General features: G+C 38.1%; 1 protein-coding gene and 1 long non-coding RNA gene across 2 annotated transcripts in view; one reads left to right on the top strand and one right to left on the bottom strand.

Moving 5' to 3' along the window:
• Positions 1-12,468, top strand: part of LOC141778677 (uncharacterized) — a 119,273-nt gene that overhangs the window by 29,278 nt on the left and 77,527 nt on the right. The gene's annotated exons all lie outside the window — the stretch shown is intronic.
• Positions 1,002-11,360, bottom strand: ifnlr1 (interferon lambda receptor 1). Its single transcript, XM_074653043.1, has 7 exons — positions 11,055-11,360; positions 9,239-9,365; positions 7,285-7,457; positions 7,001-7,185; positions 5,801-5,942; positions 4,471-4,601; positions 1,002-3,595 (listed from the first exon to the last, which is right to left on the bottom strand). Exons 1-7 carry the CDS (start codon positions 11,101-11,103, stop codon positions 2,588-2,590), a joined length of 1,815 nt encoding a protein of 604 aa, XP_074509144.1. The 5' UTR covers positions 11,104-11,360; the 3' UTR covers positions 1,002-2,587.

Raw genomic sequence — 12,468 nt, 5'->3', positions numbered from 1 at the left:
TAAAATATCTGTTACTTCTTCCCGGTTATCTGTGTATATGGGTCAGGCTTTTACTGTAAAATATTCCAGTAGAGTATCTGGTAGCAGTTGCATAGCCAAGCACACAATGGGTATTAAACCAGAGATCCACCAAAGGCTTAGGTTATCCCTTGGAAAACATCCAATGGATGCAGATAGCTGCACTGTTTCCCTCTCTGTGTTGGACAGTTAAATGGGAGGATCACTTCCTCTTCTTGCTGCTTGGAAAGAAAAGGATCTCAGTTATAAATTGTTGGAAAATCCCCTTTCAGGTTACACAAGCTGCTCTCTATTTTTGAGATGTCAAACCAGATTCAAAGGTGGGTCATCTTTCCTTAAAATTCTGCAAACATACATTGGAAAACCTAAAAGAAAATCTAAAAGAAAACACTTTTTAACCATTAATCCATATATCCTGTTTTCCACATAAAAAGACAGTTACACTTAGTACGCAGTCTGCTGTTAGATTATTGTCTTCTATATGGCCAGTTGGACATTGTAGCTTTAATTAATTAAACAGCTTATTGGATCAGTTCACCAGATTTGTACAGAGCGGACGTGCAGGCAGAAATACAAAAAACTATTTTTGTCTTCCTTCCTTGATTGAAAACACACACTACTCGGCAACAGGCTGTGAAGTTGAACTTTGGATCCTTTGCGCAATGCACCTCACCAACTACTTTATCGTTTGAGACGGTGAATATGTGTGGTATGTAGCAAGGATCTTTGCTTTTTTAAATACTAAGGCTGTCTTCGTCGACTTATAGTAATACAACTTTGTCTTTGTTGACATCGATTGTCGATTAGTTGACTTAATCAACAGATCTGTAAAACTGAGTTTCTCCACAAAGAATCACACAAAAGCACCACTTAAAATCTTGTGTTTACCATTCTGTTTAGTAATTCTGGATGAAATATTTAATATGCTACACAAGTTTATTATTCTTTTATATTCACCTCACCTGGAGACTAAGGAACAGAAGTTAGAGGCTATAAGAATATTATTATTTGCCAGCAGGTGAGTGTCAACAAAGTGAAACCAATGAATACACACATCTTGACATTTATAATTGCTGTAGTTCTGTTTTGAGGAAAAGGTTCTTTAATATTCATTTTTCAGAATTTCAATAATATAAATCAAACTTTCCAACATACAGTACATTTATTAGAAATTCACGATCTGTAAATACAGAATAAAAGAAAGTTGTAACTTAATAATACATTCATTCATTACCATTCATTCGAGACACTTTTGTCCACAATACAAATGTACACATGTACAATACTATCTGTATTGTATATCTACATTGTGTCCATATGTGACTCACATCGCACTGTTTCAACACACCTGACGTTATTACTTTACAACTGTACATAAAAGTCTGCTCAGGCTATTACAAACCTAGCTGTTATCAGCGTGGCTCAGGTTGCACCGTGACCCCACCTTCTAATATATTTTTTACACACTGTATTTTCTTCCCCTGAAAGAAGAGCAAACAATGAGGATAACAAAAGGAGTTCATGAACTTTGTGAGTTAGAAAAATATGGAATATTTCTTTTTTATGTAGGCTACAGATGCAAACACTAATAATACTGAACTATGTTGATGAGTTTTAAAATAGGAATACATTCATTTCAAGTAGAAATTCAGTCATTTTAGTCCCATTTTAAACAGCTGAAAAGGTGATAATAGGCGTTGGACTTTGTCTAAGGCTTTTTTCAGCCACAAAGCAATCAGGTTTGTGTTCATATCTAATCTTCAAGGTTGACTGTCCACATTGTAATTTAAAATTGACCAGATTGGCTTTGTGTGTTTTTAGAAAGCGTAATAAGTTTCAATAATGTGTCGCCATAGTGATGGCACACACATGCACGTGCTGGCTGCGTGTGATTGCAGCTCTATTGAAAATGAAACACTTAAAAATGGATCTGTGTGGTCGGACTGAGTTGAATTGTAAGAAAGTAATTTAAACTACATTTCAAACCACTTAAAGTACAAACATGTAGGGATTGATCATGTGTATTCTTCATTATGTAAACAAAACAGATTTTAGCTGTCTGAACACAGCTTTAGACTACCGTAACAATGTAAATGTTGATGTGAACTATAGTGAGATATACTGTCATTAAGGGACACTTCAAACTTTATATCATAGCTGCTATATTCCCTTCTACAGTATAAACACATAACAAGAGAAGTCCAGAATAGATTATATCAGTTATGAAAGAAGTTAACTTTGGGTTCAACCTTCAACAATTCAACATCTTTTAAAATACAAATTCTGTATATACAATAATGTCTTCAAATGTAAACTCACAATTTAAGACTATCCATACGTATTTCTAGTCTAATATTTTACAATTGTGGGTTAATAAATAAATAAAACCAGATTTACAGCAAGGCATAATATATCACATCTAAGATATGAAATGTATGTAATGGTCCAGATGTGGTTATTAAATAAGACTTAGTTCAGGATGAATTTGGTCTATGTTTAAGGAGAGTTTAAACATCTGTCTCTGCATCATCAGCCACACAGCAGATAGCAAAGATTATAGAGAGGATTACTATTCTTGAATTTGTACCATTAAACCTCCCAGAAGTGTTTGCCCCTCCTCTCCTCCTCTGTGTTCATCTTCCTCACCTTCCTTCTCCTTTTTGGGACCAGTCCAGGTCCACCGATAGTCTGTCTTTCTGTATTCACAACTGTCTTTGGTTGAGGTTTCAAGAAGGATCGCAGGCATCCAGTTTTGTTTGTAACCCAATTCAAATATGGCATCACTAGGTGGTGTGTTCTGACATCCCTGGTGGAAATAAGGACTAATTGGTTGAGATGGGCAATAATTGGTGTTGCAGTAGGGCTGGGTTGGTGTGGTTACAGTGCTATCGTCACACCCTGAGTCTGACCACTCTGAACCGTCGAAGCTCTTCAAGGATGCCAACGTTGGCCCCTCCATCTTTGAGTCTATGAGGTCAGATAAGAGGGGTTTTCTCTCTGGGTTGAGGGGTGACACTGCGTCATCTGTGCTGTTCTGTAACTGAAAAATAAGTGAAGGCAACACAAGTTGTCCGTCGGCATCCCGCACTGTTTGCAACTGCAGTGGCCTGGCTGGATTGCTCTCACAAGGGTCCAGATCAGGTAACGGTGGTACTCCATGCGAGATCAGCTTTGGACTTGCTTCACCTTTGTCCCAGCTTTCTCCACTGGACGACATTGGTAGGTTACTGGTTTCTCTGTCGTCAATGGTAACCTGCTGAAAGTCTTCATTCTGTTCAGCAGGGACACGGACAGCTATTACACTGTAGATTTCAGAGGACTGGGCACTCGTGTCCTCTTGATTTGGGGTCGGACTGCGTGCACCTGTTCCCACAGAGGAGCCACTGCTGTCTTGCCAGGGTTGGCAGGGGATGTCCTGGGGGGAATAACCTCCAGGCCCAACTGAGGGCATATTTGGCTTCATCCGGATCGTTGCGTAAACTGTTTGGTCACATTGAACGCAGATTTCCGCTTTGGAAATGATGAGATTGCCATCTGTAGACTGCAGTACTCTAGGTGGGCTGCTGGAAGTGGTTACCTGTTTTGAAGATAAGGAAGACAGACCCATCAGAGTCAAAATAAGTGATTGATTTTTGTAGATAACTAAACAGCTTTTTATTTGATTAGAGTAATATATATAGAAAATCTAAATATAGGAACCATACCATGTGATAAAAATGGAAAATATGCTGATCTGCTGATGAGTTTAACATTTTACACCACAATGAGGGAAAGGAAAACCCATTCTCACTCCCAACTCGTCAAATATCGCTGCTTGGTCAGTGCCCCCTAGTTTTGGACGTGTCAGGAATGGCATGTCAATATACGCTCGTTACATGCATAGTGGCCTTTCAAAATAAACTTCCACTTTCACAGAAAGTTAGGTTTAGGCAACACAACCACTTACGTAGGGTTAGGAAACAGTCATGATTGACGTTAACTTCACTGACTAGCGACTCACGTGAAGTGCGTAATGACACGCGTGACTCATGGGACTAACAATACTAACGAGTCACCTGACTGACGTGACAAAAAAAGGCAATGTTTATTTTTAGTTTCACACGAGCCACGAACGCCGGTCTCCTGGTTGAAAGTCCTGTGTTATCTGGTCAAAATTCTTATTGTCGGTTAATGGTTAAACGGTTAATTATTAACATCCCTAGTTGATAATATACATACAAGATGCATAGAATGTTTTGAAGAAACATTTCCATTCATCGCCATTCATTTGTCATCACTGAAAGCCCCATGAGTCACTGAAACTAAAACAACATATTTCAATGTCTTTAATTACTTATAGGTTGCGGTGACACATAAGTACCCTGAACACGCGTAGAGTAATTAATGTGCCAGATGGCTTCATCTTCCAGTACGACAACATTTCCTTGTCGACACACAAAAGGAACTGCTTACCAATAGATCTGGCATGCTCTTTTTCTTTCCACCCTTCACATAGTTGCACACGAACACAACGGACGTTATGATAACGGCCGTTAGAAGGGCTGCACTCACGAGAAGCCACGGCAAAAACATCACAGGATCACCTGAGGAAGAAGAGAGTTGCTGTCATATACTGGGAAAAACACAACTTATCAGTAAAATCAGATACCCTCAAGCGCAAGTTCTAAAAACTCCCAGTGTGACACACACAAGCTTAGGCATGTTCTCAGGGAGTATCCCTGTAGCATGCCCGTGTGACATACACTGTACATCAACCGCCCTATAAGTACTTCCCAGAAGTACTTAAATGTTGGGTAACAGGAACTTATCTCTACGGGTATATACACAGAGTGGATTCCCCCTCTTCATGAATAGAATAGCTATGGCCTTGAGTGCATTTTGAAAGATGGATTTCCTTGTTCACCTGTTTAATATAAAAGTATAATGTTGCCTGTAATTGTTTACATCGTCATTGCCAGTTTTAGCAGTAGACAATAAGCAATAAGGCAAGCTAAGGGGAGAAGAATGTCACCTTTGCAAACGGAAAGTGAAATCTAATCTCCTGTCTCATCAGTATGACAACAACAGAGGAGGGAGAGGTCACCGCCCAAGCACTTAGTTTGAGATCCTTTTTCTTGAAAAAACTATCCATTTCTTTTTACTATCATTCAACAGTTAAGAGTATTTTAAGAGGCATGTATTCACAGTATGAATAATATCACCTTTGTGGCCAATACCAATAATTTCAATTTCACTGCAACACCAGCATCTGCCTGGTTTTAGCTATTGAGTTTACCTGTTATACTCTAGCAGTGAGGCTTGGTGCGGATGCAGGCGTCTAAAAAGATGACTGATTTATAACAAACTGTCTTGATTTATTCCCAAACACTTATTTCCAAGTGCCTGCAATCACTTGAGGAGATGAGCACAAGGTACTTCAAGTCAAACGTAGAAAAAGACAACATTTTCAAGTATATTCATTCTTGCATTTTCTCCACAGCAGGTGGGTCCTTGATAGCTTCCCAGTAAGTTGCCTCAAGTGAAATAAAGTTTTAGTAAATATGATAAGGGTAAATCTGCTCCATTCAGTGAAGTTTTAGAAATGTAAATATAATGTAATTATTGACTTTATACAGAAAGAGCCTATTGTGAATGACATTTGTATCAAATCCTGGTCATATCATATGCTGAAAACACATTTTTTTGCAATTATTGCCCAATATCAATGTGCTGATCTGTTTATTGTCCACTTTTACGAGGAGTTTGTGAGAGGTGAATAGGTTATATTCAGCATTGTCCTCACCTGGCAGTGTGGCACAGAAGTCGGCTCTCTCACTCTCTGAGTGACCCCATACAGGAAACGGCTTGTAGACCACATAGCCGCAGTACTCGGTTTGGTTGTTCTTCAAGTTGATGACGAACCAGCCGGTTGTAGTTTGATTAACCTGGAGACACAGAGGGTCATATGGATGATAACTTATCAGTTAAGTCCATTGCAGGTTGCATGCGTCAGATAAACAAGAAAAATCTTTTCAGCTCAATAAGAACAAACGAAAAACTTTAAGATGACAGGAAAACCTGGGGGCAGATGGATAACAGAAAACATCACAGTTTAGAGACCAAATCCTGTTATTATAATGAACTTAAGTCACATAGATAATTTAGTTTGTTTCAATAATTTGAAAAAATCCTGAATTGGTATGTTTGTCAACTAATTTTAATAAAAAATACAGGCCTGTTCTTACTGCTATGTAAACAACATCATCTGAAAATGTTAACCTTTACCTTTGAATATTAACCTAAATATTATACCTTTTGGTTTTACTCAATGTATTATATTATATAGTATGTGATGGCTTGTATCATTATATGCAGGGTCCAAAATGGACACTTGCCAAGCGCCAAATGTGGCTAGATTTTCCATTTTGCGAGTCGGAACACTGGCGGGTAAATGTACAAAAATAGCCATGTAATAAAAAACTATGCTGAGTCTCTACTGCGTTTTGGTGTCATTTACGGGCGCGCTGCTTCTGTCCTCTGCTGTCTGTGTCGGAGTTGAAACACACGCACACACACTACCAGATGTGCTTTTAAGCCAGTCTAAACAGTGCCATGAAACTGATCGTCTCGAGCGCTCCACTCGGCGGCAGTTTACCGTACGGGACATCAGCTACTCTGCTAAACAATCACTTGCTGCTAGTGTGCTGCTAGCTACCGTTAGGCTAATAACCCAACCTTTAAAATGAAAACCCACTGACGAGAAGGAGGACGAAGCATGTACAAAAACTTAAGTTTTTGTTTTTATTCAACATAATACGTTATCTTAATGAAATGTACTGAAACGAATGTGACACAAAAAACAATTTATTATTTTGGCCGGTAAAAAATATTTTTTATCTACCAGTCCCCTTGGCCGGTGAGTCAAAAAGTTAATTTCGGGGGGTGATTATATGACTGACTGAATATTTGTACAGTATATACTATTGTTTAAATGGAGACTCACCTGTGCAGCCCACTCTGGTTTGGTTATTTTTAAGGTATAAAATATCTCAGCCTTGACAGGCCCTTTTCCGCTGTTGGTGATGATGTTGGCAACGGAGACTCCGTTTGGCCCCAAGGGCAGCGTGACATTAACATGCAAGGATGACACCGTTGTGAAGTTAGACAAGATGGGTGGACCAAGAATAGCTACGGAGGCAAAGAAAGGATGAATGAATTAATGTTGTAATAGAATACATCTGGCTTGGAGGAAATAAAGAAATGTATGATTATCATGGATATACTTACTGTCTTTTGTAGGTTTAAAAGCTATGGTTCTGCCATGTAAGCTACCGTTAGAGTACACCCGAGCCTGGTAGTAAACGTCATGAACTGATGGGGTTTCTACGGTCAGGTCACAGGACAGAGCAGTGATGTTCTGACACTCCTGTTTTATCTGGAATGGCTGCTCTTCAGCATCACTGTAAAAAGTACAATGTGATCAAACTGTGATACTGGCAGTGTATCTCTGTAGGTTCACTGGTACCAAACCGAAAACCAACATGTGCTGTGTGGAGTTTAATCAAGCATTTGATATAGTAGTTTGTCATGGACTTCCAAAAAATACATTTTATCAAGCAAAGACTTGACGTGAAACAGGTCGTCCTGACCATGCCAAATCAGCCTGTCATCATTGGAACACATTTCCTTTTTGATGGAGACAAATAAATGCTGTAACAAGGAACCGATATTGAGCGAGCATAGTTAAACCAGTCTTCCTCTGCAGCTGATTTGATGCTTGAAGTCACTCCAGCAATTCCAGTTGACAGTGGATGGGAGAAAAGTCAATAGGATAGGGGTGGCACTTGACATTTGTCTGGGAGACTGAGTCATGAGTAATTAGAGGAGATGACATTTCCGCTTTGTTGAGATCATTAGAGGAGAAGGAGTGAAATGAAGAAAGAAACAAAATCTGCTTGGAACGCATGAAAAGGCTCCATGAGCATCTTCTTTCAATGAAGAGAGCAGAGTGCAGTCCATACTGATTAATTTGAATTATACTATTTGTAGAATAAACTCTAGTGGTGGCTGCATAGGATTGTTTCCGACTCCTGTGATACAAACATTTCAAATAACTTCAGAGTGTCATAAAGTCGAAAAGTAAAAATTGATTGGAAAAAGATAGATTTAATAATTTCCAAAATTCACAACAAGTTTTTATCTAACGAAATATCCATATTTGTTGGCGTTTAGCTGACGAGTTATATTCATTAAAGAAAGTTGATTTAATAAAGAAATATACTAAATAATTTAATACACTGAAACACCTTATTCAAATTTAGGGTTTTGTTCGATTCTAAGAAACAGCGTGGTACACTTAGCTGCATGCTAGTTTTTGAGCAATACATTTATAGAGCCACTAGCCATGGAAAGACCAAAACCAACAATGACTTCCCAACTTATCTGCGGCTCTCAACCCAAAATCTATTTGTTCCTTCTGAAGATGAAAATCTTAAAAAAAAAAGAAAAAAAGAAATGAGAAACACAAATCACAAATATATTTATATATTCAATATTAATTATTAATATATTTAAAAAAAGGCAAAACAATTTCCTTAAAATCAGCTGAGCACTGTAGTTTTTATCAAGCTATTTTCAGCTGTGGATTTGGTTTGCCTGTGAGTATTTACGGCCGTTGGATGGTATATGTGGGATCGGCTCAAAATTAAATTCAGTATCCATACACATCATAATTAAGGAACATTTATGTGTCATTTATGTGTTTTTGGATGGAGGTCTATGGCACAGACTAAGCTAGTACTTGTTAGGCGGATCAATTCATTGTTGCTTTGGTCTTTGTTGACAATAAGAAAACTAGAGAATATCACCGGACTAACTAAAATAATAGTCTTTGTCAGCACAAGATGTCACTATAATAACAATAAATTCAATAAAACACAATATGTATGCTAGGGTTAGATACAGTGTGTCCGTATGTATTGTATTCCCCCCCAGCACAGACCATCTGGTGACCATGGTTACAGTCCTAATTAGTTACAAGTCTACAAAATGCTCATTTTACACTGCAGTGCCTTGACATAGACACTGACACTATGAGCTAACCGAGTGTTTACTCTGCAAACACATTTTTCCTGCTTTGATCCACCTCTCCATATGGATCTCTACATGGAGGCACAAAGGTACAAGAGGGCAATGGAAGTAAAGATACAATAATCACTCATCCATCATTCTTAGGTCTTACCTCAAGTACGTGACGCTATAGAGGACCTTTTCCCCAGGGATGGCAGGCTCCACGGGGTCCCAGTGGAGAATGTTGTAAAAGTTCTTGGAGACAAAATAAACTCTCCCATTGCCAGTTGAAAGAGAAGCTGTCGGGGAAAAAGGGCACAAGAGAAAAGTCTGTGAATAACTTTATGGCGGATGCTAATGTGGTGTCCTTGTTCTCATTAAGTCTGGTTTTATTTTCTTAATATCCGTAAAATTCATAAATCCAAATCTTAAAGAAATGGCATTTCGCATTAATGCAACTTGCGATTTTGGAGGTTGTAGCGGGCTCATTTTTAAAAGCTAGAGTGAAGATACGTAAAACATAAATACCTTAACCTAAGGAATTCATCGGTAACAACCGTGTCACACGAGTTTGTCACAAAGGAGGCTAAATTACGCTCCAAAGTTACGCTCAATTCTAGTGAGGAAAAACTGGCATGGACATTTTTAAAGGGGTCCTTTGACCTCTGACCTCAAGATATGTGAATGAAAATGGGTTCTATGGGTACCCACGAGTCTCCCCTTTATACACATGCCCACATTATGATAATCACATGCAGTTTGGGGCAAGTCATAGTCAAGTCAGCACACTGACAGCTGTTGCTGTCTGTTGAGCTTGAGTTTGCCATGTTATGATTTGAGCATATTTTTTTTATTCTAAATGCAGTACCTGTGAGGGTTTCTGGACACTATTTGTCATTGTTTTATGTTGTTAATTGATTTCCAGTAATAGACATATACATACATTTGCATAAAGCAAGCTCATTTGTCCACTCCCATGGTGATAAAAATATTAAATACTTCACAAATTTCCTTTTAAGGTCCATTTTGAACTGATAAAAAATTTGATTCTTTTGCAATTAATTGTGATTTACATATTTTAATCGATTGAAAGCCGTAGTTTTTATGCTTTGTGTTAAATTGCGAGTAAGGACACTGTTCTCTACTGTAACAAGAGCCATAGACAACCTTTTGCACTCGAGTTACATCTTGTTTTTATATACTCTATGATGCAGCACATACTGTAAAAAAAATGTCCCAGCATCCTAGGCCGGTGTAGCTCCCTCTATATATGAAGTCTTGAGAGAAACACAGTCACTGAATCTTTCTAGTATAGCTGCTAAGGCCTGAGCGATACAGTGCACATGCACTGGATCCAGGACCACAAGGAGATTATGTGAGATCGACTTTGTTTCTGCTGGTGGCTGAAACTAAAAACTGTGCTTTGTTTTTTGATACAAGGAAGTAGTTGCCCTCTCTCGTACTGGCATACAGGAAAAGGATGCAGAACACCACCCTGTATTTTATAGCTTGAGTTATTCATACATAGACCATATTTTCATGATGAAAAGCCATATAAACAGAGCTAGTGATTTACCAAATCAGTGCATGTTACAATTTTAACGTTATAGCCCATGTACTGTAGTTTACTGACGATGTGAAAGACATCAAGGTTGAAATTACACACGGAGTAGTCCGTTTAAAATTAGCATTTTTATAAGCTGTGCAATGATATAGTCAATATTACATCAGACAGACTCTAAAATGAAATAGCATTTTCAATCGATCACTATCATTTAAAATGACCCAAGTCCTCATTGTATTCTGGGACTCTCATTCATTTCAAATGAGAGGGAATCACTCTCTGTCAAATACATTATTAGGCTTTATTGCATTAGTGTTATTATTTATATCTCCTATTAGAAAACAAAATGACTCATTAAATGTTTGCTTGCCTGTAATCATCTGTAAATCAAAACATAAATCCATATTAGTTCCTCTGTACTCACCATAGCAGAACAGAAGCAGGATGATGACCTTCATAGACCACATCTTCATTAGGTAAGTGGGCCACAAAAAAAAATGCCAAAGTCCTACTCTGAGGCTGCCGCCGCTATGTTGGGAGTTCTAAACAAAAGCAACACACCACAAAGAACTAAATCTAAACCAAAACTCCCGTATCTCCAAAATCCCTCAAAAACAAAAACCAGAGTCAATATCAAAAGGGCTGTAAAATATTAAAGCTGTAAAGGGTTTTAGGGCATTTTCCCGGCCTCCGCTTCTCAACCATCTCTAATGCGTCCTGGGAAAGGAGTGGCTTTACTCAGGTGTGCAGGTGTACTTTGGCACATGTTATCACTTTGTTCCTGTTTTTCTACTTTACTGTATGTCCCGCCCATTTGTCGTCTCTCTCCACACTCTCTACTTCCCTTTTCCTCCCTCCTCCTCCTCCTCTCTTCTACACCTTGAGTCTCTCTCTCTCTGCTCGTCTATCAGGTTATTTGTGGTTTATAGAGTTTACTGGAAATGGCAGAGACGGAAAGTGAAAGAACATGCTTATACACACACGGTGTCTGAGGTGTGTATATCTGGTTTAAAGAACACTCTGTAGCTTAAACAACCTGATGTCGACTCGTAGACATTGTTATCACACAGTTTTGGTAATGAGCAAACGAACAGCTGAATGAATAAATGTATGAATGGTTATGTAATTGGTGTTCTTGTTGCAGTAATTATAGTATTAGAGCAATGATTCAAAATGAGCTGGCAATGTCTTTTGTTTTGCTTTCTTGGAAGAGAAACTCAATTGCAGACTTAATATCAGTTTTTTCTCTAATTATTAATTGGCTTGTGTACACACGAACAGAATCTAAGGCCTGTTCAGTTGTCATCAGTTGTTGTCTCGTACTGGATCTGCTGATACTGTGTAGTGCTGGTACTCCAACATGTCTACTGTCCTAAAGTACAACGTTGATTTTTTGTTATAGTCAAATTGAAATGTTCTTTCCAAAATTAATGTCAATACAGAAGCCTGTTTAGTAAGAATTATTAAATTAAATGTAACTTATAGTATAGCATGGTTGGCTGATGTAGTGTAGCAAAAGTTTGATAATGGTTGAAAATACACTTAACTTGCTGGTTGTCTGTAAGTTTTAAATATTAGATGAACACAATAAATACTATTTTAATATATTTAAAACCAGGGAAATAACAGATATATACAAATTGCTTTATGTAGTAACAATAAACATGCATACGTAAAACACATCTCAGTGATAACATGTTGAGTAATATTTTTAGTGCCTAGCTGCTTGTCCTGTTTATACGTAATCTGTTGTCATGGCAGCACATAAAAGCACTGAGCATTTGAAGAATGCCAATAGATGACTCTTATGTAAGACATTACGACTTTGATGAGCAGGA

Source organism: Sebastes fasciatus, chromosome 12 (assembly GCF_043250625.1).
Source record: "Sebastes fasciatus isolate fSebFas1 chromosome 12, fSebFas1.pri, whole genome shotgun sequence".
In the NCBI taxonomy this organism is placed as follows: Eukaryota; Metazoa; Chordata; class Actinopteri; order Perciformes; family Sebastidae; genus Sebastes; species Sebastes fasciatus.
Note: the sequence above shows the minus strand (reverse complement) of the source record. Positions and strands in the feature narration are given on the sequence as shown.